Source organism: Marmota monax, unplaced genomic scaffold (genome assembly GCF_021218885.2).
Source record: "Marmota monax isolate L192 unplaced genomic scaffold, Marmota_monax_Labrador192_F-V1.1 WCK01_AAM20220418_F8-fsc00020, whole genome shotgun sequence".
NCBI lineage: Eukaryota > Metazoa > Chordata > Mammalia > Rodentia > Sciuridae > Marmota > Marmota monax.
This window is the reverse complement of record NW_026692912.1, coordinates 20097674-20124913: the sequence shown is the minus strand read 5'-3', so window position 1 is coordinate 20124913 and position 27240 is coordinate 20097674. Positions and strand designations below refer to the sequence as shown.

Below are 27240 nucleotides of genomic sequence, written 5' to 3'. Positions count from 1 at the left end.
TGTAACAGTTGATATCTGGCTGTCCTATTTATAATGCAAAGTGAGAACTTTCCCTACCGTGTTTGTTAAATGTTGTCCAGGTCCTATTGCCAAGAATAGTTTTAGTTTTTAAAGGTGGAACTCCACCCTTTGCTTGGTTTCTAAGTATGTATGGAATGTTATGATAGGACATAGTAGTAGTGGTGGTCAGGCATGGAAATGATGGAGAGACAAAAATATACATGTGAAATAAACTCAGTATTTTAATAAAAAACAGGTTTATTGACATAGGATTATATCTTTTTTAGTCCCGTTGGTTTATAGGGAATATTATTTATATAACTATAATTCTATGAATACTTTATTGGTTCCTTCTTCCCCCATGCATGAGGGTTTATCTTTTATATATTACTAAATGTCACATACCAGTGGTTTTCATATCAGAGCAAGGGATCATTTTGGGCCCCAGATTATCCTAAAGGCAGCTTGTAGCATCTCAATTCTTAAAAAAAATAAAGTACCAAGGGGGTGCTTCTCAAATGTTAGCACATTCCTCTCTGTACATCCAATGTGCTCATTTCTCCTCTGAAGCTCCAGTTTCTACTTATATCTACATTCTACTTATATCTCATTAGCTCTTATTGCATGCCAGAATTTTCCTTGTATATAAAGACCAGGAAATGTAATGCAGTCAGCCCTCCACATCCAGTTTATGCATTTTTTTGATTCAACTGAGGAACAAACATTAAGAGAAAACATCGGTGTCTCTACTGAACACATGCAGACTTTTTTCCTTTGTCATTATTCCCTAAGCAATAACAACTGACATAGTATTTATATTGTATTTTCTATTATAAATAATGTAGAAATGACTTAAATTATACAGGAGGATGGGTGTAGATTATATGTAATTAATATGCCATTTATATAAAAAAAAACATGAGCATCCATGAATCTTGGTGTCTGTGGGGCAGGGTCCTGGAACTGATCCTCTGCGGATACCCAAATGACTGTAGTCAGCATGGCTAGGACTTATCTCATGCCTATCGGACAGGGTGTTCTCACCACCACCTGAAATACGTGGTTTGTTTTTTGGAAACAATCTACAGCCTAAGCATGAGGCAACTATAGTCATGTATTAAAAAAAAAAAAAAGAAAATATCATAACTATTGACAATTTAAAGTAAAAATAAACTGAAAAGAAGGAAAACGGGGATGAAGTGGTATGGAAATGCTGCTGTCCTCTTCTGCCCAGTGAGGAATCAAAATAAGGTAAGCTAGCTGGGCATGGTGGCACATGCCTGTAATCCCAGGGGTCAGGAGGCTGAGGCAGGAAGGAGGATCATGGGTTCAAAGCCAGCCTCAGCAACACAGTGAGGCCCTACACAATTCAGTGACACCCTGTCTGTAAATAAGATATAAAAAAAAGGTCTGGGAATGTGGCTCAGTGGTTAAATGCCCCTAGGTTCAATCCCTGGAACCCCCCCACAAAAAAAAAAAAACAGATAAGGCAAGCTGGTGGCTTTTGTATCATATTTAGGTCAAGCAGGTAACCCTGAGGAAAACTAAAATCAGAAACTCTTAACTGGGGTGGGGCAACTCATTTTTCATTAATTCTATTCTCTACCAATTTGATATTTTAAACATGTACATGTTACTTTTATATATATATTTGTATCAGAGATTGAACCCAGAGGCACTTTACCACTGAGCCACATCCTCAGGCCTTTTTTGTATTTTATTTAGAGACAGGGTCTCACTGACTTGCTCTTGCTTAGGGTCTTGCTGAATTGCTGAGGCTGGCTTTGAACTGGATATCCTCTTGCCTCAGCCTCCCAAGCCACTGGGATTACAGGTGTGCACCACTGCACCCGGCTTCCAGCCCTTTTTAAATTTTTTGAGACAGGGTCCTGCTAAATTGCTTAGGGCCTTACTAAGTTGCTGAGGCCATCTTTGAATTTGTGCTCCTCCTGTCTCAGCCTCCCAGGCTGCTGGGATTGCAGGTGTATAATGTTTTTAAAGTTTAACAAAGGAGCTGGGTGCGGTTGCAACTTGGGAGGTTGAGACGGGAGGATCATAAGTTCAAGGTCTGCCTCAGCAAGATAGTGAGGCCCTAAGCAACTTAGTGAGAATCTGTCAAAATAAAAAATAAAAAGGGCTGGGATGTAGTTTAGTGGTAAAGAACCTCTGGGTTCAATCCCCAAATCCCCAGTACCATTTTTAAAAAGTTTTAAAAATGTTAAATTTCTAAAAAAAAAAAAAAAAAAAAAAGACTGGAATTCACCCTGCATATAAGTCATGGTTTAATTTTCCGAGTCAAATTTTTTATTTATTTATTTTAGTTTAGTTTTCGGCGGACACAACATCTTTGTTTGTATGTGGTGCTGAGGATCGAACCCGGGCCGCACGCATGCCAGGCGAGCGTGCTACCGCTTGAGCCACATCCCTAGCCCCCGAGTCAAATTTTTATCTGGCAACTTTTACTTGGTGGTATATCTTGAGTTCAATCTCCAGTACTGAAAAAAATATTGATACCAGTATAGATTGAGTATCCCTTATCTGAAATGGTGAGGACCAAAAGACTTTGGATTCAAGTTTTTAGATTTTGTACTATTTAGCAGTTGCACATCCCTAGTCTGAAAATCCAAAGTACTCCAAAATCAGGAACTTTTTGCATTCTCGGGGATCCAACCCAGGGCATCATGCATGCTAGGCAAGCATTCTACTGTGGAGCTACACCCCCAGCCCTTTTTATTTCTACTTTGAGACAGGGTATAAGTTGCCCAGGCTTGCCTAGAACTTGAAATCCTCTTGCCTCTGTCTCCTGAGTAACTGGGATTATAAGTGTGTGCCATGATATCTGTGTCATGTTGGCGTCTCCAAAGTTTTGGATTTCAGATCTCAGTAGCTCTACCACTGAGCTACAGTCTCAGCCTGATATTGCTATTCTTGTTGTTCAAAATGCAAACATCATGGGCTAGTTCTCAACCTGTACTACTGTTACTGCCCTGAGATACAAAGAACAATCAATCTAGTTGTAGCCCAACTAACCACTGTAGGTATTGGGAATGCAAATGTAGACAGTAGGTGTTGGTGCAGAAGGTGTTCTTGCCCACATGTGTGACTCCTTCTGAAAGGCTCCAGGGGTTTTTGGATCTTGCCACAGCAGACAGAAATCCATGTTCTTATGCATCGCTTCACACACATCACTGAAAATAGAGCCATTGCCTTGGCATCTTCTGGAAACTGACCCTGGAGTCTTGCCCTTCCACCCTTCTGCCTGCACACATGACCTTCTATTCCCCTCGCAAAGGCTTCTGTCCTCTGGCTTATTACAGGACTTACTGGGAGATGCCCAGGCTTACACATGCTTGAGCCATGGCACCTGGAAGGCAGACAGAGAAGTGGTGCAATGAAAAGAATGGTTTAGTGACAACAGAGAGCATGAGTACCAGGAGAGAGTTTTCAAGAGGTGAACCAAAATCTTAACAGAGGTTATCTTTGGAAAGGGGCAACTGTGAATATTTTATTTATCTAAATAAATAAGTTAATATTTGTAAAATGCTTAGAACAGTACCTAGCAGATGGTTAACTACTATAAAATAATTTATATTAAGTAAATATGTTTCCTGCAATAAACATGCATTACTTAGACAATGAATAATACAAGTCACTTGTAACAAGATTTTTGGGTCCATTAAAGTCAAAGAGAATTTTTTTTTTTCAAATTCAACAGGATTTGATGGCTAATGACCAAAGACACTGTGCCCAAGAAAGAAGCCAGAAATCACCTCTTAAGTGACAAGGGTCTGGGTGGCTGACCCAAACAGGTGAATACACAGGATGTTCTGGGCAGGGCCGAGGGCCTGGTTTATGTAAGTAATGGCAGCCCTCATCAAACCGGGCTCATGCAGAGGTCATGACCTGATTTGTGTCAAATTTTTATTTGGCAGACAGTCCTTCCTGATAATGCAGCTCAGTGAGAAGAGCAAGCAGATGCTTGGACCCAACCTCCAAAAGCATCTTCCACGGAAAACAGGAGCTGAGAGGCCCCTCCTCTTCTCTTGCTGCTTTAGTACCATGGAGACGACTTGTGTATAAAGGGCTGACCACAGGCCTGAAGACCTCCTCAGATGTTCCTGAGCCCACAGAGCAGCAGCAGAAACTGGACCCAGAGGCTGGTGAACCTCCTAGCCTGGGGAGCTGGGCCATGAGAACTGGACGGGAAAGAGGGCCCTGGAAACCCAGGCTCCAGGGGCTCTGGTCCTGGGTGCCAGCTTCCCTGGGCCTGGGACAGTCAGGGGTTCCAGGCTCAGGCTGAGGTCCAGCTTAGAGTCACAGGCTGCTCCACTCCCTCTAAAGCCCAAAGCCAGCCCAGCTAGGAGGGGCCACCACTCACAGAAAGGGGCTGTCATCGCCCCTCAAAATGAGCTGTGATTTGTTCCAAAGTCTTTCCTTTGGTTTCAGGGACCCAGAACAAAGTGAAAAGGACACTGAAGATGCAGAAGGCAGAGGCAAGCCAGAAGGCTCCATATGGCCTGAGGACCTCCTGTAGAAAAAGGAAGGGCCACAGGTGCACATGGCCGTAAATTAGGATCTCACTCCCTCCCTGCAGTCTGGACACTATCCTGCCCCAAGGCCTACCTGCTGATGACCTGCCTATGTGTCTCCTGGACCCAGTGAGCTCTCTTTTCATGGTGCAGTGGGAATGAGAGAGCATGGCCCCAGGAACACTGGGGACATAGAGGGCGCATTGGCATGGAGGGAGGTATGGGCCCAAGAAAGAAGCCAGAAATCACCTCTTAAGTGACAAGGGTCTCTTTGGTCAGAGTCTGTGACCTTTCAGTGCCAGACCAGAGTCTCTTCCTTTCTCAGCTCCTTATCCTCTGGCACTTGGAAACCCCTCCTCCTCAAGACCCTTCTCTTGGTCTCTTAGACAGCAGACACATTTGAGTCATTATTATATCCTTTGTCACTTCCTTACTGGCTTCTCTCTCTCCCTCCTTTTCTGTCTATCCTCTTGAACATCCAGTGAGTAAGTCCCACCCCAGGCCTCTGCCCTGGCCTTCCTAATGTGCTTCCTAGGGCAGCCCTGCCTGAATGAGCCCAGGCTCAGTAAAGACTCCAGGCTACCTTGAGTGTCCACGGCTGTCACCGACTTGCCTCCCCACGCCCCAGTCTGGCTTTCCATCACCACCCATCACCTTCCTGGCCATGCCATAAAAAGGGACCTGTCCTTTTCAGCTATTGTTGTTTCTGGTGCCTTCAAAAGGCTGGGACATGGTACATGTCAGGGGACCTGGAGAGAACGAATGACTGAACAAATGACTTGATTATTTGCTCCAGAGCCTCTCTGTTGGCTGGGGAACTGCGGGGCACATCTGTCAGTCTACAAGGAAGAGGAAAAATGTTGAATTGACTCAATTATCCCATCAACTTTAAGAGGAAGGTATTTTCAGCCAAGGAAGATGGTTCAGAGGTAACAGCATGGACTTGGCCAGGGTGGTGCTGGAGCCTAGGCCTGGGACTCTTCCTACACAGATCATGAGTTCTTGGCCTCTGTTCCCAATGTTCATGAACTGTCCTCCTGCCAAGGCAGACTGGAGACTTCTGGATCATACCCTGGGTTCCTTGACTTCCAGTCCATCTGTCTCCACTGCACCCCTGGCTAAGACTGCTGGTGTCCCAGGTACAGGGAGGCCTCAGCCTGCACATGAGGCCACTGACTCTGAGTCTTTTGCAACAAATTGCATGAAGGGGAGGCCTAGGCCTGCACTCACCATGAGGTTGTTGAACTCTTTTGTCACCAGAAAGGCCATAAGCCAGTTGGTGAGGACACAAACTCCAGTGGCCACGCCCTTAACATGCAGAGGAAAGATCTCAGACATGAGGAGCCAGGGGATGGGCCCCCAGCCTATTGCAAAGCCTGTGGGAGCAAGATAGCATCAGAGCCCAGAGTCAAGGAGCCCCAGCCTCCCAACCTGTGGGAATGAAGGGTCCTGGAATCCTGGGTCCTCTAGCTCTGTGCCTTCCTGCTGTGAGGTCTTGGGCCAGTTACTTCCTTTCTTAGGCATGAAGCCTGGTATCTATAAGATGGGACAGAGAGGGGCTGGGGTTGTTGCTCAGTGGTAGAGCACTCGCCTAGAACATGCAAGGCACTGGTTTGATACTCAGCACCACATAAAAATACATAAATAAAATAAAGGTATTATGTCCAACTACAACTAAAAAAAATATTAAAAGAAATAAGATGGAGGCTGGGGTTGTGGCTCTGAGGTAGAGCGCTCGCCTAGCATGTGTGAGGCCCTGGGTTCGATCCTAGGCACCACATAAAAATAAAATAAAAATATTGTGTCCACCTGTAACTAAAAAATAAATATTTTTTTTTAAAAAAGAAATAAGATGGGACAGAGCTGGGGCCTACTCACAGGGTTGTTATGGGGATTAAGTGAAAGGAACACAGAGGGCTTAGTTCAATGCCTGGCACATGGTCAGAGCTTCAGACAGAGAGGTAAGGCTAGGTAAGACTGGACTTGCTGGCAGCTGTAGGAACCTGGCAGCACAGGCATGGGGACAGTGGCCCTCACCCAGCCTCCCACGGGGCCCCTCTCACCAGCGATGAATAGACACATGCTGCCCACGGCCAACCAGGCCAACCCCACATTGGTATCAACAGGCTCTGCAGACACAGGCACCAGGAGGTCCACGTGTGAGGAGTTGGAGCCATCCTGGGTCAGCTTGAAGTAGGTGCCAAAGGCACTTGTGCTGAACACCATGACCATACCTGCAGGCAAAAGGCAGGAACAGGCAAGGTACTCGGGAAAATGGCAAGAAGGCAGACCTATTTCCTCAGAGCAGCCAGCTGGGCACTCGGGCACCTTGGCTCCAGAAGCACTGACTGGATAGCACCCTGCCACCCTGCCTTAGACCCTGGACCTCAGTAAACTCTGAGAGGTTCCTAAGAAGACACTCTCTGGCCTGTGAAAGCAACAACAGTAATGATGATGGCATTTTAATACCACCTAAACAGTGATCTTTGCAATGGCCAGTGGACACCAAGTGTCCATGGGTAGGCTTGCGCTCAGGTCCTCACACATGTAGATTTTCTCTGATCTGCCCAGGAGCCTTGAGGGAGGCAATGCCATTACCCACATTTCACAGAGGCTCAGAGAGGGAAAGTCACGTGCCCAAAAGGACCACAGCTTCTGGGCCATTCTGACCTCTCAGCCCTCAGTTTCTCCAGTGTGAGCTAGGACCATGATGGTGTCTTTTTGTAGATTTGTCAAAGAACCTGTAGCTCAGTGAAGAGCTGCCAAATCACAGCCTGGTCTGTCACAGTCTCTCTTCATCAACGCTCAGTGGCATTCAGACCTGTTGGCCAGGGCAAGGGCTCTCCAGCAATGGTGAAGGGATCTTGGCCAGGGCACCCTGTATACACAGAGCAAAGTCCTCACCTGACAAGGCCAGGAGTAGTCTCCTCCCAGCTCTGTCCATGATGAGGGCTGCCACGGCTGTGAACAGCACCTGGATGGTGCCCATGACAACTGAGGCCAGACTGCTGTCCTGGAGGGGATAGAGGCCGAGGCTGGACAGTGTGCCAGCCAGAGATGGGTACCTCCCTCTGCAGTCCTATGCCAGGTGATGAGGCCCTGGGCTTGAGGAGGCAGCCCCATCCATATGGCATCTGGATAAAGTCGGCAGAGGCTTCTTACCTTGAACTTGGCCTCCTCAAAAATGGTCTCTGCATAGAACATGACGGCGTTGATCCCTGACAGCTGCTGGAAGGCCATCAGTGAAATGCCAATGAGGAAGGGCTTGTAGATGCCAGGGTGTCTCAGGAGGGCCAGCTGAAAAACCTGCTTGAGGACAGGAGCCACCAGTGCTCCTCCACCCTGTCCCAAGGGTCCTCCTGGAACCTACCATCCTAAGGCTTGCTGGAGAGGAGTGAGCCTCAGCTTCCTTTCCTGCCTCATCTGGGGCCTCAGGGCAGGTGCAGAGACAAGCTCCAGCATTTGTGAAATGAAATGGTCCTTACCTCCCACAGCTCTTCCTGAATGGTTGGAGGAGTCACAAAGAGATTCTGGTACTTGGGCAAAGAACACTAGTTTCTTGAGTCCCAACAACCTTCAAAGTACCCAGTGCTCACCTTGGGCCTGGCCCTGGCTGAGCACCTCCCATGGCCCGCTGCACGGGATCCTCATCACAATGAGGCACTGTCCCAAGACACCCATTTTACAGATGAAGAAATCAAGTCTCAGACGGGAAAGTCACAACCCGGAAGTGGCAGAGTCTATCTGACGCTAAAGCCCAGACTCTTGATCTTCTCCCCCACCCTACAACTCCCTGGTTAAATCCAAGTCCTCAATTCTGCATCTGTAATTTCCTCTGGCCTTTTTCTTCTTGGGATGCTAAGAATCCAGCTGGGATTCAGGGGCTGGGAATGTAGTTCCTCAATGGTACAGTGCTTGCTTTCCATGCACAAGGCCAGCAAACACACACATACAAGAGGAATCCCCAGTGACCTAAGGTTAGGGCCCAGCTAAGTGGGGTGCGGGCCTGCCCAAAGAAAGAACAGCACTGGTCCTCACTAAGGGCAGACAGGCACCCCCTGTAGGTGTGTGGCCTTCGGTACAGGCTGTTTCCCTCAACCCACCTTCCAGCCACTCACCTGGTGCTCAGACTCAACAGAGGGCTCTTCCCAGCCCTGTTCGGAGCCCCACAGGAACTGCAGGGCAGCCATGGCCTCCTGGCGCTTGTGCTGAGTCAGGAGAAAGCGTGGGGTCTCTGGCATGCAGCACATAAGCAGCAGCATAAAAGAGGGGGGCACGCAGCCCAGCACAGCCAGCCAGCGCCACTCCAGGACTCGGCCTGGTGGGGTGCAGACATCAGAGCCAGAACAAGGAAACCTGCATCCCCCACTTGCCAACCTGATACTCAGCTATAAAGTGGGAATCTTGCTACTCTGTGGGTCATGTTCATTACTGATATTGCCATTCTTTTTTTTTTTTTTTTGGTAGTTGTAGATAGGTAGAATGCCTTTGTTTATTTTTATGTGGTGCCGAGGATCAAACCCAGTGCCTCATGCATGCTCCGCAAGCGCTCTACCACTGAGCTACAGTCTCAGCCCGATATTGCTATTCTTGTTGTTCATAAATGCAAACACCATGGGCTAGCTATGGCATTTGGGGCAATGGTGGTAGGTCATTGATATGTACATTCTACATCTCCTCAGTGAAATAGTCCTACGCCATATCACGATGTTTGGTCAATGACAGACTGCATATATGAGGTGGGCCCATAGATTATAATGGAGCTGAAAACTTCCTGTTGCCTAGTGATGCAGTCATGGGAATATCCTATGGTCACGTCTGTGGTGATGCTGCTGTAAACACTGCACTGTCAGCTGTACAAAGGTACAGTACATTCAGTTATGGACACTACATGATACTTGATAAGAAATGGTTGGTTTGGGTTTATGATTTGTCACACTATACTTTGAAAATTTTAGAGTATACTCCTACTTAAAAAAAAAAAAAAAATCTTGCTGGGCGCGGTGGCACATGCCTGTAATCCCAGTGGCTCGGGAGGTTGAGACAGAAGGATTGCGAGTTCAAAGCCAGCCTCAGCAAAAGCAAGGTGCTAAGCAACTCAGTGAGACACTGTCTCTAAATAAAATACAAAATAGGGCTGAGGATGTGTCTCAGTCAAGTGCCCCTGAGTTCAATCCCTGGTATATCACCTCCCCCAGCCACGCCACTAAAAAAATTCTTGCTGTAGAACAGAGTGCTATTACAGGGCAGCAACCTCATACATCCTGTGCTTACCATAGCTCTGGACTGTGTCAAGAGGCCATGCCCAGTGATTGGCCAAGACCATCTAGGATTGTGGGAATACACTCTAGTATGTTTACACAGAGACAATACAGCCTAACAATTCAGTTCTTAAGTCTCTGTTAAGTGACGCATGACTGTAACCACAAAACAGAATGAGGTGCTGGTTCTTTATGGCCTTGGTATGACACAGCACCATTAGTGTCAAGGGGGTGGGAGAGTAAATGTGCACATTTTTCATAAACACACACAATCTCTGGAGGTCACCAAGAAACACGCCATACTGGCTTCTGTAGGGAGGAATCAGGACACAATGGGGAGACTTTTCACTGAGCAGGCTCTCCCTTCTGGTACTTCTTGAGCGTTCAATCACTTGAACAAGTTATCAAAGTATGAGCACAACTGAAGAGGTGGTAAGATTTTGATTCCTTGATGTAGATGGGTTATAGGAAGAACAGTATAAATGCAGATTTATCTACATTTAAACAAAGCCCAAGGGTTCTCTGATAAAGGGGCTAGGAATGAATTTAGGGTATTGTCTAATTTTTAATTTTTCTTAAGTTCAAAGCAGTGATGGCATGAAACACCTTTCTTCTGCATGCAGGGGGTGGGGCATACATATGTATTTGCTTTAGCAATAAGGTGCAGATAAATTATAGAGGTTCCACAAAGTCTAGTTATTGAGGCATTATTGTCCCCATGACACTTTGTGGTTAATGATTAACTCACACCAGTGAATCAAAACTCACAGAAAATGATCAATGAAAGGCAGAAGCAGCAGTAAGTCCAGATTAAGATGAACCAGAGGTAATGCCGTGGGCAGATGGACACAGAGGATCTGTCCCCCCAAACTAGGAATGTCAATGTCTGTGCACAGTGGAGGCTCTGGCTTGTTTTAGGGCTCCCAAGGCAACCAGACTGCTGGCAGGATTCTGAATTAGTTAGGGTGGTCATTGGGTTAAAAATGAAAGAGCAAAGACATATCTGTCATCTATTCTCAAGACCCAGATGGTGCATCCCTCAGGCCCATCAGGCCCTCAAGGACCCGCATGGACCCTCAAGGATCTCATGGTTCTTAAGCCATCACTCTACTATTCTCATTTGGGACCTGCTGCCAGGTAATTATCATGTGTCATCTAATAGACTAGGTGAGGTTATTTCCATTTAAAGACAGGGAAACTGAGGCTCCTACGGGCAATGAGACTTGGTCAAGGTCACACAGCAGGTGGCAAAGATCATCCAATATCTAGGACTGTTCAGTTTGAAGACTTCCTTCTTTCTACCCTGTTTCTAATGAGGACATGTATCTTCCTGAACCTCTCCCAGGCTAGCACAGCTGTGGCCCCTGGGGTACTGAGGACCAGCCTTCCTAATACTGCACTTTGCTGACACTAATATGCTGAGGGAGACTCAGCATGAAAATTGTCGCAGTGCCCCTCCCACCCCTGGAATCCTCTGGTTTGTGCCTAACCCTACTCAGACCACTAAAGTAGGCTTTTGAGAAGATGAGAACACCACCTTCTCCAGCTGTTCCCTGAACTTAGACATAAGACCTACATATCCCAAGGTTCCAGGGGGGCAGACTGGAACCTGGCATCTTGGCCATTGGCTGTGTGACCCCAGGCAACCCCTGTCCACCATGAACCTCAGTTTCCACATTTGTAAAATGGCCACATAGCCATTAACAGGAATCAAAACAGATCATGCAAAATACCTGCCAGGTAGGCCAAGAGGATGCCTATGACGACCATCAGCTGCACACAGGAGCCGAGCAGTCCCCGGACCGCTGGGTAGGAAATTTCAGAGATATAAATCTGCCAATGATTAAGACAAGACTTTACTCAAGGTCCAAGTGTTCTTAAAACCGAAAGTCCTCTGTCACTAAAAGCTGAGGAGACTCTGCATTGCTCCAGGTCAGCAGAGCCCTGTCCAGGATACCAAGGCCCAGTGCTCTTCTGAAGATGAGGGAGAGGTATAGGCACAGAGCTTCCCAAATGTTCACTTAATGTGCACAAATACCCATTATAAAATGCAGACTTTGAGGCAGTTGGTCTGGTGGGACCTAAGCTTCTGCCTTGCTAACCAGCTCCAGGTGCTCTTGACAGCTGAAGGGGCCTTTTTCCGTTAAGTACATCAATTCCCCAACTCAACTGCTACAAGATGCTCTCTCCTTCTAGGCGCAGGGGCCACCACGGCCCAGCCCACACTTCTAAGTTATTCCATGCCTTATGCCCATAACTAAGACAGCTGTTTTTTGCCCAGTAAAAATGAAAACCAAAAACCAAATCCACTTCCTCCCTAGCTCCTGACCGCCTGCTAGCAGGTGGGTGAAAGGAGAGGCATATGGGTATGACCAGGGAGAGCCCTGAGAAGCTTCTTTCAACTTCCAGCAGGGTGAGGGATGAATGAGTGGTTATCCAAGCCTTGGCCAGCAGCAGTCCACTGGTCACCCAGCAATCACGCCAGAGTCCAAGTCCCTACAGGATCATGCCATGGCCAGGGACTTCAGGTGCAGTTTGCCCAATCCTTACAACCACCTCATGAGTAATGCCATGAACCCCACTATAGGGAAGGAAACAGGCCCAGAGAGATGCTTTGCCCAGGTAAGTGACCCAGGTGTCAGGGGTGCAAAGTGAGCAGCTCTGGTTCAGGGGAGGGTGAGAGAGGCTGGGGAAGGAGACCTGTGAGAAGACAAGGGAACGCAGAAACCAGCAGCCTTTGTTCCAGGGACAAACCTGTAGGGGGAATTTAGCCTTAACCTGGGGCTCTGTTGACCATCCTCAGGTGCCACCTTGTTATGAGGTGGGGGGCAAAAGAGGCACAACTGGGTCCCTGGGTTCCAGTAATCCATCCAGCTGACTAGCCGGGGCCCCGCTGGGCAGAGGACTTCGCCTTTCTGAGGCAGTTTCATCTGGCAGGGCCCTGGCTCCTTCCCAGGGCGTGGTGAAGGTTGGGGAGATAATACCTGTAGGCACGGGGGCCTGGGACCCCATCCAGGAAGACACTCACCGGGGCCACTAGTGAGGCGACGCCGCAGGCCAGGCCGGTGAGGAGGCGGCCCCCGAGCAGCATCCACACGTCCTGGGCCGCAGTGATGACGGCAAAGCCGGCCACAAAGGGCACCGTGCAGAACAGGAGGCTGAGTTTGCGCCCGGCGCGGTCCACGAGCCAGCCGCCCAGAACGCCCCCCGCCGCGGCGCCCAGGGTCACGATGGCCTGGGGGCGAGGCGACCGCGGGCTGAGGAGGGGCCAGGGACGGCAGTCCACGCTCGCCCTCCGCCCCACGCCCTGCAGCCTCAGAAGAAAGGCAGTTGGGTCCCGGGCTGGTGGTCGGGGACCGGGAGACTCTGGGTAGGGCCGACAAGATGCATGCGGCGGAGGGGGAGCGGGTGGACGCGGGGGTCCCAGGTGGGCTGGCGTGAGCCCCGGCCTCACCCCGAACCAGGAGGCGGTACGGTCGTCGAGGTGCGGGGCCGGGGGCACCGAGCGCCTCAGGCTCGGGATGGCCGGGGAGCTGTAGCCGAGCGCGAAGCCGAAGCTGAGGGGGCCCAGGGCAGCGGAGAAGGCGGCGAGGAAGACGCGGCGGCCGCAGGGAGAGCTACGGAGACAGGGCGAAGGGTGAGAGGAGCCGGCAGAGTGGGAGGGCAAGGCCACGTCCTCTGCCGCTCACCCGCCGCCCGGCGGCCTCAGGAGCGGTTGGGACTCTTCCGAGTTCTCAGGCGTCATGTCGGCGACCAACGCTTGCCCAGCTGGCTCTGACGCCCGAACCGCCACGGGACCCGCTAGTGCTGCCTCAGACTTCTCCCGGCAGAGCGGGCCAATGGGCGACGGCGGGCGGTGCTGAGGCGGGATCTGAACCAGTATTAGCCAATGGAAACGCAAGGCGGGGTTAGCATCTGCGCTAGCACCCGCCCCTCAGGTTCAGAGTCGACCACTGGAAGCACAGGGTGGGCGGGCCAAGCGCCCTAGAGCCGCCCCTCGGGCGGACTGACTTAAGTAGAGGTGGAGGGCGGAGTTTGCGTCCGCCAAGAGCACAACCGTCCAATTGGAGTGTGGTGCGAGTCTGGGGGCGGGACCATAAAAAAAAAAGCTACCTCAGAAAAAAGTTGGCCAATGAGGGTGGAGGGCGAGGATTCCCGCCCCCCCCCCCCCGCGTTTGCCCGAAGCCGCCTCTCAGTCGATTTTCAATTAATGACAGTAGGAGAGGGACGTAGGAGGAGCACACTGACGGGGCCCAAATTTGAAACCCCAGCTCCAGGCAGCTGTGACTGTCTTCCGAGGTTAGGTCTGCAGTTCCTGCTTGGCGTTAACCGTTGCCCTGGACCTGGCTGGAATGGCCTGACCCAACTCTGCCCCATTGAGACTCAGGGGCCAAGACTGGCCCAGCGCTTCTGCTGGGGTACTAGGGGCTGAGGCGTAGCTAGTCCTGGGCGCGGTAACCCATCTCCACCCCGCGCAGCGGATACAAAGCCGGTAGGGCCTCCTGCTGAGGACGTGTTAGGCGGGGTCCCCCATTCCTGTATGTGTGATTGAGCTAGGTTTAAATGGTGAACTCTACTCTCCCTGTACCTCACTGACTCTTGAATCTTCATCTTAACTACCTCCCATTTTTGAGTCCCCTGCGGATTCTAGTAACCAATTTGTCCACATGTGCACCCATCATGCCACCGCTGTCAGTGAGGGTTGTGAGGCTCTGCATTCAATTGCCATCTGTACTCAATTCATATCCTACACACTGGGTGCAGGCAGCTGCAGTGGGGGTACTGGTGTAATTCTGAAAAGAATTAGGGCTTTGGGAGTAAGAGATCCCTCCCTGGGTCTCTGTATCCTCATCTCTAAGAGTTAGGGATGCTAATTAATCTCCAGGAGAGTTGTGAGCAGGGTCACAACTATATGAAAGACTAAACATAAGCCAGCATATGCTGGCCTGTATGCTTATGATAGTGGTTGTACTCACTGCAGTCACCTGATTGTACTAGCAACCGATATTTTTCAGTCGTGATTACAACACTATATCTAAAGATAGGCAACTGCCCCTCTGAACTTCCACAGCATCTCATGCCAGGGTTGTAAATTCTTGATTGCAGCATTTATAACTACTTTGTAATCACCTGCTCATTTATTTCCCAATAGACATGAGTTCCTTTTGACAGTGGGCATCCCATGTTTGCAAAGTGGGTGAGGGCCACAGACCCTTTACTTTGTAACACAGGGCAGTAGCAGAGAGGCTTAAGTAGACAGGATGCTGCCAGGAGCCCAGCTTGCACCAGACAGCCTGTGAGTCACAGACCCCCATACACCTGTTCTTTTGGCTGGTAGTCTTCCTGCCCATGTGTGTGCAGACATTGTTGCCATAACAGGCTCTCACCCACTTTTCATTTTTTGTTGTTGTTATTTTTACCCCCTTTAGGTAAATAAAGCACTATCAGCCTGATGAGTAGGGTCAACCTCTTGTCCTCTCTGTACTCCTCAGATCTGACTCTTATCAAATCATAGGTGGCTTTAATGTAAGAAACTTAAAAAAAATGACAGAAAACACAGATACAGCTCTTGAAGCTTACTAATTAACAAGAAAAACACCAGCCAGTTCCAGCTGACCCAAGGCAGAGGTGAGAGCAAGGGCTCTGGGATCAGATAACTTGCAGATTCAAATCATTGCCTCTTCCTGAACCTCAATTTCTTTATTTTATAAGCAGGAATAATGACCCTAATTCACAAAATTGTTGGTGGTGTCAAACTATAGCATGTAATTGATTTTGTATCCCCCTGGCCCCTCTTATACCCATCCATGAATGAAAAGGCGCAACAAAATACAAAGAATGGGAATGCTAAATGCTGCAAAGGGTAGGAGGAGACATGTCTAGTTATAAGAAGCCCCACCTGAGTACACCTAAAAACCACCATTACTCTTTCTTTTCTTTCCGGCTGGAGATTGAATTTCCTGTCTTGCCAAGAGGAACCAGACTCTTTCAACCTGGGTGTGTTGTGCTGAACTGTTTGTGCAAAAGTCAGAGAGGGGAGTCTTCCCGCAGTCCCATGATGAGAGAAGATCCAAATGTCTATAAAATCTGTCAGGTCGAGGTTCTGTCCAACAGTCCTCCGCACTTAAAAAGAACACTTGTAGGACTCATCAAAGCTGCTTTCGTGGGGACAAATAATTTAGAGCAAATTATTAAATTTTTTCCCATGGGTGATGGAGGCAAGAAGACATACAATAAAACGGATTGCATTTCCCAAAGCCAAAGGTAAATTTCCTTCTTCACAAAGCTTAAAATTTTTACAGGAAACATCAATGAAACTGGAGTTTCCCCATCTTTCTCTTCTGGCTTGAGGCTGATAATTCCTACTTCATTTGCACTAGGCCCAATTCACAATTTTTACGGCTCACTCTGAGGAAGGAGCTGGAGAAGGCAGATGCATGGTATCCTTCCTCTGAAGGATAATGATTTGGTTCATGTGAAAGAGCAAGACAAACCCACAAGAGGAGGGAATTCAAGGATTCATTTGATCACAAGGGAGAACCTGGTTATATCTCAGTAACAAAATCAGACAGAATAATCTTAAGACTTTGACAAGTTCCTATGCCTTATTATTTATCAAGAGACACAAGGAGGAAGAAGGAGCTTCTGAGATCCAACCATGCAACTCTTCTCAAGTCTACAGGCAGGAACACAGCTGGTTCCAATCACAGTGAACTCAAACAGTGGGCCAACAGTGCAGAAAGAAAACTTATTTATAATAAAGTTAAAAAGCAATGGCTACTCTTTATAAAAGAAACACATTGTGTGACATAAATCAAAATTATACTGAAAAAATAATTTTCCATCTAAGTATATAAAATATAAGAGAAGTTGCAGTAAATAAGAATGAACATTTTTGATTTATTCAAAGTTTCAATCTAAAACTTCAATGAAATCTATCACCTTTATTACAAGGGAATGATGGTTCCTGAAAGGAAAGAAACAAAGGTCAAGAAAGATGGCACCGGACATTGGAGAGTGACCCAACTGGCCGAGTGTGCAGAAAGTTTGGTCCAATAGATCGCTGACAGGCTGGAGCCACATTTTGTTGAGAAATGATGTTAGAACTGTTTAAAGAGTATAAATCTCCATAAGAAAACTAAGGATGGCAACAAGACTTGGACTGTTTACTTCAAGTCAATAATGTCTTCATCTGAGGAAGCTGTGAGCTGAAAGGGGCTGCTGCCCCAGACCGAGACGGGGCTGCCCTCCCTCTCTGCCACTGGGTCCTGGTCAGAGCTTGTGGAGTGGTAACACGCCTTGGGATTGACTTCAGAAGTAGAAGGACTTTCCAAGGAGCCTGATGGGATCCTGGAAGAGAAAAGTCACTGTCAAGGACTCAATGGGAACACAAGGGAACTGGGCTCATTGGAGTGTCTGCCCTGTCCCCATCCCAATGGGAAAGGTGTGGAAGTACAGGGGTCCCCTCCCCAACTCAAGCCTTGGAATCAGATAGCCCAGCTCTGGGGCTTGTGAGGACTAAAGACCAGGGTGTGACACAGAATTGTTGCTGAAGCATTATTCATTCACCTCTCTGAAGTGAACATCTGGATAATGTCACTCTGCCTCAAATCCTCCAATGGCCTGAGGATAAGCTGAAATTCCTCCCATAGCAGAGGTACAGGGCCTGGGCTGCTCCAGTCTCCAGCCAACCAGTTCCCTCTGCTTTCTTGATAGCTGCTTAAATAATTTGACCCAAACTGGTTCTGTGTCTCAAGGAGGGCATGACTCAACAAATGCTCCTGGGCCTGCTCTGCCTGCTCAGCCTCATACCGCCCCTGACTGTTCTCCATGTTCAGCCTGTCCATTTGTTCCTTCTGTCTCTGGCCACACTGTGCCTGCTTCAGGGTTCTTTGCCCCAAGTCCCTGCAGTCATAGGAACTGTTCCCCTAGTTCCTTATCATTCATTCCAAGCCTAGCACCATGACATTTCCTCCAAAATCTTCCTTGACCCCCTATCAAAGTTGACCTTCTAGGGGCTGGGGCTGAGGCTCAGTGGTGGAGTGCCTGCCTAGCACATGTGAGGCGCTGGGTGTGATCCTCAGCACCACATAAAAAGAAATAAAGGTCCATCTACAACTAAAAAGAAAAAAAAAATTAGAAAAGAAGTTGACCTTCTATTTGCCACCCTATCACTTATATTCTTTAAAATCTCTTTATAGCATTTGTCATTATTTGAGATGATTTGCTTATTTGTTTACTGTTGACTTCTCTGGGGCAAAGTCCCTGGCACTGAGTGTTGGATTAAAGCACTAGTGAGGGCTGCCTCTCCTCTGTCAGGCTCATACACATTTGCCCTAGGATCCATGCTTGATATGCTCCTGCCCGTGTCACTTGTCACCTTGGAAGCAGTGACTGTGGGGCTCTTGACCTTCGCCACTGGCCTGTGAGCCCCCTGAAGGCCCAGATTGGGGCTGGGTCATTTCCATATCTCAACCCCTGTTCAGTGCTGGGTTCTCCAAGAATGTGTGTTGGGTGAACAAGCAAAGATGGACACAGCTCCATTACCCTGCACACACAGGAGCCATAATGCTGCCTGAAGGACAACAGTAGAGCTTATGGGACAAACCTGTGTGACCCCACAAATATTACATGTGATGCTGAACCGCCATTCAGAAGGGCCCTCCCTGTTTACATGTCCAGTGGTTAGTATTGATAGTGTTTGTGTATGGCTGGGGATAGAACCCAGGGGCTCACACATACTAGTGTTATGGGCCAGGCTATATGGGCAATGACCAAACAGACTCCATTTTACCCTGAGACTTCATATCATGTAAGAAATGCTTCTCCCATGTGAAAGCCCTTCCTCTGTAACCATTAATAGCTACATAGCATAACTTGGCAACACAAAATAGCAATTCTTATACAATGTAAAATAGTTCTCCTTCCTTTCCATTTTTCTTGGGCAATGTACCTTGTCAGAGACTGATTGTCTAGATGTTAGTAACCATTCTCTAACTTGTACTAAACTAGGGTCATTTTGACCCACTTCCCTTCTGATTGCTTGCTATTATGCCAACCTGGAAAGTCTGTGGGAAATACCAGTGTACCCATTGCATTGTCTTGTTAACTGCCCAATTCAGCTTCTGTACCTGCTTGCTTGCAGCTACATCAACCCAGATGTGGTTTTTGCCTTTAAATATTCTAAAATGCTCAGGCTCGGGGCTGTTTCTTACAGAGGCAGTTATGGGTCCTGTGGGGAACAGTCATCAGCTGGCCAGCTAAATAAAGACTCTTCAATTTGGACAAAATTGTGACCTGGTGTGTTTTCTGAGCAACCTGCCCCACAACAGTAGGCAGGTGATTTACTACTGAGCTACATTCTCAGTTCTGTTGCTACAAATTTCTATCCATCTGATGAGTGAAAAAAAGTCTCAATATATTTTTATTATTTTTTATTTTTGGGGTGCTGGTGATGGGAACCAGGGCTTCCCACATGCTAGGCAAGTACTCTACCACTGAGCCACACCCTAGGCCCTCTTGATATATTTCAGTGAGCATTTGTTTGATTGCTAATAAGGTTGCTTGTTTGTTGAGCCCTGTCCTGGAAGGTTCTGCTCTTTGAGGGTCTCAGAGAGGAACCAGATGCTGACCCTGTGCCATGCTGGCCAAAGGCCTCCTGGGCACTGCTGTGACACATAGGATCACTGCTCTGGGCAAGGGCTGGTCCCCTCTTTACCTGTCACTGCTAGTCGATCTCACTGTCCCAGGCTTGGGGCCTCCTTGGTTCTCTTCTAACCGTTTCCGGGGTTTTGATTTGGCCCTTGGTGCTCCTTCTGCCCTGGGTCCACTTTCATCTGAGAGGCCTGGATTACAGAGGAGAATCACAGGGTCATTACCATGCAGCTGCCATGGAGATAGGAAACACCCTTTTTGTTCTTGGTTGAGTATTGGTGTGTTATTGGGATAGAGTCAGGAAGAAAGATGATAGGATATATATAAACTCAGCTTCCTTGTTGGTAAAGGGGTTTCCCCCCTTTTGACTATAAAGTATATATGCACTGCAAAAAACCAAACCAAAACCAAAACAAAACCCAACCAACTAACCAATCAAACAAAAGTCCCCAAAGAGACTCAGAAGAGCCTAATAAAGGAGATAAAGTCCCTCCAGTCTTATAGAGAGTGATTTGTCTTTCTCTGACTCATCAAGTTTCAGTTTCTGAAAGGCTTGGTGGTTTGTACAACAGTGGCCAGCAGATGAGGCTTTCAGATGAAAGAGTGGGTTAAAATAGCAATACACATATTTTACCAACTCCAACTGTGAAAACCACCCTGTCAAGTGGCCTGAAATACTTCTCCAGTTATTCAGAAAACATTACTGTAGGGGGGAACGCACCAAAGCCAACTGTCCTTGTAATTTTCATGCCATGTTGATCCCAATTCTAGTGTTCAAACCAGTTCTTACTGGTTTAACATGATGCTTCCATTTTTCCATTTTTTGATTCTGCAAATCTGAATAAGAAGCTTCCAGCCCTTTGACAATGACCAAGGGGCCTCATGTTTTTCTGGTTGGGCCTCTGTGCATGCTGGGAGAAGAGGGCATGACAAATGCCTTGCATCTGGACTTGCTCTCAGACCTGCCCCTTTGGCCACTGGGCTGGGGGAAATGATAAGGGAAGTGAGGTGTGTGTGTAAAAATGTGGTAAATTTCCACTTCTGGATGTACCAATATAAAGTGGTCTCTGAGAACTGTGGGCCACAACTCCTGATAGATGCTTTTCTAGACTACTAAACATATATAGATACTTTTATTTAAAAAGTTGAACTCCACTAGACACAGTGTTTTATAAACTGCCTGTTCCTCCTTAGCAAGGCTTGGGAAGTGTTCTCCACCAATAAATACAGATCAACAGCATCACTTTTTTTGGGAAAACAATATGGTATTCCCTGGACTATAATTTATTTATAAATCCCTTTTTAAAGGGAAAGTTTTTTTTAAGTCATAGTTTTTGAGGATATTAATATCCAAAGGTAAAACTAGCTAGTCTATTTGTCAGCGGTGAAAACACAAACATTGAAAGCCATTACCTAGCAGTTCCCTGCGGGTCCTGCTTGCTATTTCTTTAATCTCCATGCGTGACAGGGACAAGGAATGAGTGACAGGAATGGCAGCGATGCCAAGGCTGATGGAAGTGGGCGGGGTGATGACCTTGGAGACTAAGGGTGATTTCAGAGGTCGCTCGATGCTTCTGCCGACTAGGTTTCTAAGTGGAATCCTGTACAGATTTTTTGACTGAATTTCACCTGAAATATGATTTAGAAAACAACATAAGAACTTTAGGTTGCTACTATTTACAAGAGAATAATTTTCTGATCCTCAATATAGTTAGCATGAAGAAAGGTTTTGTCACATGCTGATCTTCCATGTCACAAGCAGTGGCTCCGATGGCTTTGTGTTTTCTATGGACTTCCTCTTCATGTATTTAGATTAGATAAAATGCACTTGTTATGGTTATGCTTGGCCAGGAGAAAAGCTAGACAAGAAAGGCAAAGAGCTGCCTTGCCTGGGGGCCCCATGCTTTATCTTAACAAGTGATAAGGACCACTCATGTGGCAAGAAGTTACGAAAGGTATTGTGTTCACTGCCATGCAGAAACCACTGCAGGCCGCCAGGGTTCCCAGTGGGTGGGCTGAATGATGCTGAGTCTTTATGACTAGGTACTTCTAGCTACAAACCCCATGACCGTTAATATCCCTGAAGGAGAGAGAATAGCTTATTGCAAGTCAGAAACTCTCTAGCTCTGAATTCCCTTTTCCCTACTGAAACAATTTTTAAAAGCACAAAGTTTCTTAAGAATGCAACCAATACATTCACATTGCAAGATTCTTTAAGTGGCTTTAAATAATGGCTCCCCCTCCACCTGTATTCAGGGTTGAATCCAGGGTGCTCCAATGTTGAGCTATATCCCAGCCCTTTTATTTTTTATTTCAGACAGGGTGTTGTTAAGTTGCTCAGACTGGTCTTAAACTTGCCATCCTCCTCCTTAGCCTCCCTAGTTGCAGGGATGACAGGCATGCCTGGCGAGGAGAGTAACTTCTTTAGCAGTAGTCACCTGTAGATATTTGACAATGAACTAGAGAAATCAGCTATTAGTAAGACAGTAAAGATGGGGCTTCACCTTCCCCCAGGGAAGAAGGAAATACTGGAGTGTCTCGGCCTGGGGGTGTCTGAGGAGAACTGTGGGCACTGGCTCCCTTGGAACTGCCTTCAGATGAGACCTCGGGCACAGTCGCGGCTGCTGTGAAGTATATATCTGACTGAAAAGAAGAGAAAGGGTTATTGAGCTGCCCAGATTTCCAGCCCCACACCTACTGGCCCTCCGCCATCACTGCCAAACCCCATTTGGTCCCTGGCTTGGCTATGACATCCTGACATGCTTAGGGTGTGCAGCCTGGTACAGGACGGCCAGTGGGGGCCTCCAGAGTGCCTGGCACAGCATTAGACTTCCCTGAGGATTGGGTCTCTCCACTTCCTGTATCTATGTGTTGATCTACAGCAGAAAACAGCCCTCACACTTGTGCAAACACAGACGCCACACACATTTCCTTCGAGGGAATCTTAGGCACCCAGGGTTTCAGCTGGAAGGGATCTGAGGTTCTGCCAGTCCATTCTGCAGAGTGGAGGTGGATGTTCACTCAAACATCGGCAAACATTCCAGTACCCTATGTGCTGGCTTTGGTGACAACAGCAGTAGTACGTTGGATATGACTCATGACAGCCAACTTTCAGGAATTCTGCAGGCCAACTCTTAAACACAGCCATATTAAAAGTTAAATTGAGCTCAATATAAGAATACAACCTTTCCTAATTATTGGAAGACATGTACTATTATCTGTGCTCTTGTGGTTATTGACATCAACATGATGTGTACAGTGGAAATGATGTCCACTGGTGGCCACGGCCAGCTCTTCCCACCCCACTTTCAGTGATGCTGCACAGTAAGCTGGAAACCAACTACAGTGGGACTATTTATACCAAAGCAATTGACAAGGGCTAAAAACCAGAGCTTGATTTGTGGTTGTGTTGACTGTCTCCACCAAGGCAATGTGGACATGAAGATTAAACTTAAAAGTGTGTTGAGTCTAGAGCTAGGGCCAGAAGAAGTTCTGGTTTAATGACTACGGTTTGTTTCCAGGTGAGAAAGGTGAACAGTAGGCCACATATCAGATTTACGGACAATAAACTTATTGGAGAAAGAAGTTGGGCTGAGAAATAACTATAACCATAAAATCAGAGTTTCCTTATAGATGTTGGCTGGCTACGGATATAAGAGCTCAGCAAAAATTAAATGTGTTAATAAGAACCAACTGGCTATGGATTTTATGATAAAGAACATTGTATATTTTACTATTGTTTGTAAATTGAGAGCTTTTTTATATCAGTAACACAATCAGCTAATGCTCACACCCACAACACACACACACACACCCATTTCCCCCACACGGTGGGAGTTAAACTTGATGCCCGCTACCTGCACTGTTACTGGGAAGACCTTGCCACATCAAGTAGGGAGCAGCTGCCCTCCACCCAAGTGTGGGCAATGTCAGGACCGTTAGGACCACATGCCCCAGGGCACCAGCCCAATGTGCCAGTGATGGCAGGCACTTGTGATGTCACCTGCATCCCTGTGCTGTGCTCAGTCTTTGTGTTATGGGACATGGATTAGTCAATGAGCCACATTACATAGGCACAAACTCAAGCTGAGGCTGGAAAGTGGTCAACGGCTGCTTCAAGCTCCTACTTTTCTAGACTTGAATGGTCCTTCAGGGCAGCAGTGACATGAACGGATTTCTCTTTTCAGCTGGGTGTCCCCAACTGCCATCACCACACAGTGATTGTGTCCACACAACTGAGAAGCACTGTGAAGGCTGAGGAGGCCACACACATGAGCCCACCCCTCGGTCTTGTTGCTTTTTCTTCTCATTCCTGGAATGGTGACCCACAGTAGCATTGTCACCAACCACCCAACTTGGTGAGAGGCAGTTTCTGTGCTCACCTGAAATCCCACAGTGCTGGGGCTCCCTAGGCCCCTCCCATGGAAATAAAACCCCAGTTCTCCTCACCCTGGAGGCCACGAGCTGCAGCTGCGGCACCACGGCCGTGTGGACCAGGTTCCCGTTCACCACCAGGCGGATCTCCATGGAGTCGGGCGTGAAGGCCAGGAGGTACGGGAAGGCGCAAACTGCAAGGTAACGGCAGTCAGCACCCACCGCTGGCCAGGTGGCTGCGGATGGCCATGACCGTCTGTCACACAGTCATCCTCACTGCTTCAGAAACATCCGTCTCTCCCACTGCCCTGGCTGCTTCTCTTCTTCCTTCACAGGGCCACGGCCCCCTGTGCTTAGATGGCCTTTGCTCCCGAGGCCTTCTCCCCTTGGCTGCCACCCAGGTGAGCGCTGTCCGCACTTCTTGCCATCAACCCACCTTCTGGCAGCTCACCTGCCAGAGCCCTGCAGGACCTGCCCCCTTATCACCCAGACTGCAGCTCCACACACCCCTCCTTTGGCACATGCCATCCTGCCTGGAAACTCGTTCCTGTACAGTTTCTTCAAGCCCATTCCGTATCCCCATACTTGGTCACTCCTCCCCATTCTTCTGGCTGTGGGCCTGGGCAGTGGCTGCATCTTGTCCCTTCATTGTCCCTCACAGCGTCCCTTGGGCTCCAAGGGTTTGCTCGTTGGTAAATGTCAGCCCCTCTCCTTGCAATGGTAGTTATAACACAGATTTCCCTGAGTGCCCTCTGACTGCACCTGTGTCCCTTTGCCTGATCCCTGTCGTGCTCTTGCGCTCCTTTACTCTGGCCCTTCCTTTCTGCACTCAGTCTATCCACCATGCCTCTGGCTTTGACCTCTCAAGCGACCTCTAGTGGCTCAGCCCCTGGAAGTCATCTGGCACTCTCCCATCTCATCTGTAAAAGCCTGGCCAGTCGCCCAGGCCTTGCCTTGCTTCCTCTGCTCATCCCTTAAAACACTACAATGTGGATCTATTAGCAGACAATTTCATTGTGAGGAAAACAGCATAACTGGAAAATTCCTGGCTCTGCTCCGATTCTCAAAGGCAAAACCCAGCTGTAGGTCGTGAGCCACAGACACAGAGCAGCACCACTCGGGTCTTAGCATCTTAGTGGCAGGTAATGTACCTGCATCTCTGTGATTCTAGACTTTTAGGCTTCAAGATATGTGAAAATGGCCTGGAAAGCACTGGGCTGCCCAGAAGCCACTCAGCATCCTGAGGCTGGAGACCTTGTGCTTGAGTTTTAGAAAGAAGAAAGTGAGGCCCAGAAATGATGAGCAGGCACTGAAAATGATATTTAGTTGCTCTTGAATGCACATGTGCTCAAGCACTGGGAAGAGCCAGGAGCAGAAGACAAGAGCCCCAAAGGGGCACAGAGCAGGAGTACTTTAAAAGAAAAGCCCCTGAGAGCTCCTCACACACATACACTTCAGGGCAGTGTAGAAGTTCAGACACAGCGGTCAATGGGAAAGTGTCATGATGGGTTTTCTTACCAATCGCATATGGAGCCTGGTTCCAACAGAACTGGAAATCTGACGCGGAAGGTTGAACCAAAAAAGAGCCGCCATTAAATGGACAAACCTTTTTATAGATGCAACTGTCTGCAATGAAAACAACAGCACCCGTTTTGTGAGAGACCACACTTAGATGCAACTAGAGAAACAACCAGAATGGCATCCTCTCAGCTAGTTCTTTATAAATACCCAGGGGCAACACTGCTCTGATGCTAGATGCCAAGGGCCAGAGGCAGCCCGAGCCAGAGTAATGTTAGGACTGCAGATACTAACAGCTGCCATTTGTGGAGTCTACTGCGTGCCAGGAGCTGAGCTTTAACAACACCATCTCATTTAATTGGTTTGACTTTCTGAAGCACTTCCTATACAAAGAAAGTGCTGTTATTATGCTTATTTCAGAAGAGAAGACTGAGGGGAGGAGAGGGAAGTAGCTCCTCTGGCCTCATAGGTACTGCCAGGAGCAGGGTCCAGACCCAGGCCTGTGGCTGCAGAGGGTATGCTTCCTGCCTCTGCCATAAGGTCCCCCCACGTGTGAGAGATCCAGAAGGGCTCTGATTGGCAGTCTTCTGGTGGAGGGAGTCTGCTGGCAGGGTGGGTCCCACTGGAGCCTCACTCAGGACAAGTGTCTTGGAGCTGGATACACTCTGTGCTGTTTCTCCATGAGAACCTGAAGCCACCTGTGCGCATCCCCCTGGTGAACCAGAGCCAGCACTACATTAAGGTCTGCTGAGTTCAGTTACACTGTTCCACACTCTGAACCCAAGTCCACGTGGCTCAGATACCATCAGAGTGACAAAGTCCGGTAGGCCCCTTTTGTACAGAAGTCATCACGGTTAGCCTTACAATTTTATTGTAATATTAGTTTTAAAAAGCTCTATTTTAAACCATAATATTCATCCACTTAAAAGTGTACGATTCTTCAAATTTTATTTACAGAATTGTACATCAGTATCCAAACCTAATTTTAGAACATTTTATCACCTAAAAAGACCCATGCCCACTAAATAGTCACTCCCATCCTACCCAGGCCCTCGATACCATTAATCTACTTCCTGTCTCTGAATTTGTCTTTCCTGGACATTTTTTTTAAATGGCATCATATAGTTTGTGGCCTGATGTGTCTGTTTGTTCACTGAGCACAATGTTTTAAGGTCCACCAATGTTTCGGTGATATATTTTTTTTTTAATGGAGAAATAATATTTTTCCTTGTGGACACACACATTTTGTGTGTGTTGTTACCAGCTGGTGGGCCTCTGGTTGTTCCCACTGCTTGCTGTTGTGCATAAAGCTGCTGTGGACATCCCAGGATGAGTCTGTGTGGCTTCACTTCTCTGGTGGACACACAGTGGAGTAAAATGTGCTGGGTTATAGGTGAGTCACATAATTTTATTTTATTCAGAATGTGACTATTAAACACTCTTTTTACATAGACGGCTAACATATTTATGGGCTTTACTATTTTTTTCTGTGTTTTGTTGTGAAAAATTCAAGAAACCAAGAAAAACATAAAGCCACAGAGAAGGACTGATGACATTTTCATATTTCTCCTCCAAAAATTTTTATGAAGGAATAAAAAAATAGAGAAATGTTCTAAGAAGAGACAGAACTGAACTTGAAAAAGTAATTTCCTTTTTTCATTTTTTTGTATATTCTATGTATTCTTCTAGAACATGTTTAAATCACTGTATGGCATTTCAGTATTTGAACATGACAAAATATATCTTCTTCCCTTGTTTCCAGATTTTGCTTTTCAGAAGATGTTGTAACAGATGATCAAGCATTCCTCCTTCATAGTTCATTAATTGCTTTTTAAAATAATTGCCTGTGAGTCAATGTTGGGTCAATTTAAAATCATATCCTGCCAATTTCTTCCCCCAAAGGC

The 27240-nt window shown here is 47.5% G+C and overlaps 2 protein-coding genes across 20 annotated transcripts in view; both read right to left on the bottom strand.

Moving 5' to 3' along the window:
* Positions 1-218: 218 nt before the first annotated feature.
* On the bottom strand, positions 219-13755 carry Slc2a8 (solute carrier family 2 member 8). Of its 15 annotated transcripts, none has more exons than XR_009227445.1 (11): positions 13480-13751; positions 13245-13407; positions 12819-13025; positions 11524-11623; positions 8648-8847; positions 7692-7838; positions 7434-7542; positions 6593-6763; positions 5760-5837; positions 4379-4528; positions 3349-3364 (listed from the first exon to the last, which is right to left on the bottom strand). XR_009227445.1 is itself a non-coding variant. In XM_046451209.2 (11 exons), the coding sequence occupies exons 1-10, from the start codon at positions 13533-13535 to the stop codon at positions 4391-4393; spliced, it is 1437 nt and encodes a 478-aa protein (XP_046307165.1). In that variant the 5' UTR covers positions 13536-13747; the 3' UTR covers positions 3388-4267; positions 4379-4390. The 15 variants fall into 15 exon arrangements, 13 of the variants coding, with proteins under 13 accessions (XP_058437767.1, XP_058437768.1, XP_046307170.1 ...); XR_006853106.2 differs by lacking the exon at positions 3349-3364 and adding an exon at positions 3388-4267; XM_046451209.2 differs by lacking the exon at positions 3349-3364 and adding an exon at positions 3388-4267 and having other exon boundaries at positions 5760-5905; positions 13480-13747.
* Positions 13756-16670: 2915 nt separating this feature from the next.
* Garnl3 (GTPase activating Rap/RanGAP domain like 3) overlaps positions 16671-27240 on the bottom strand; it is a 143802-nt gene continuing 133232 nt past the window's right edge. For 3 of the 5 annotated variants that reach the window (XM_058581776.1, XM_058581777.1, XM_058581775.1), the window contains 6 exons: positions 25337-25444; positions 23894-24054; positions 21949-22087; positions 20858-21073; positions 19509-19635; positions 16671-17140 (listed from right to left, as the gene is read on the bottom strand). In XM_058581776.1, the coding sequence (XP_058437759.1) occupies positions 16957-17140; positions 19509-19635; positions 20858-21073; positions 21949-22087; positions 23894-24054; positions 25337-25444 (935 nt within the window). In that variant the 3' untranslated portion in view covers positions 16671-16956. The remainder of the gene's footprint in view (positions 17141-19508; positions 19636-20857; positions 21074-21948; positions 22088-23893; positions 24055-25336; positions 25445-27240) is intronic. The other 2 variants (XM_046451190.2, XM_046451191.2) reach the window with 1 other exon arrangement.

Bases quoted from the DNA above. Each gene is read 5' to 3' on its own strand.
- Slc2a8 (XM_058581782.1), bottom strand. From the start codon at position 13,535: ATGACGCCTGAGAACTCGGAAGAGTCCCAACCGCTCCTGAGGCCGCCG. The intron at 11,624-12,818 runs GTGAGTGTCTTC...AATCATTGGCAG, and splicing joins TCGCCTCACTAGTGGCCCCG to ATTTATATCTCTGAAATTTC. The intron at 7,839-8,647 runs GTGAGTGGCTGG...CCTGTCCTCAAG, and splicing joins CTGTTGAGTCTGAGCACCAG to CAGGTTTTTCAGCTGGCCCT.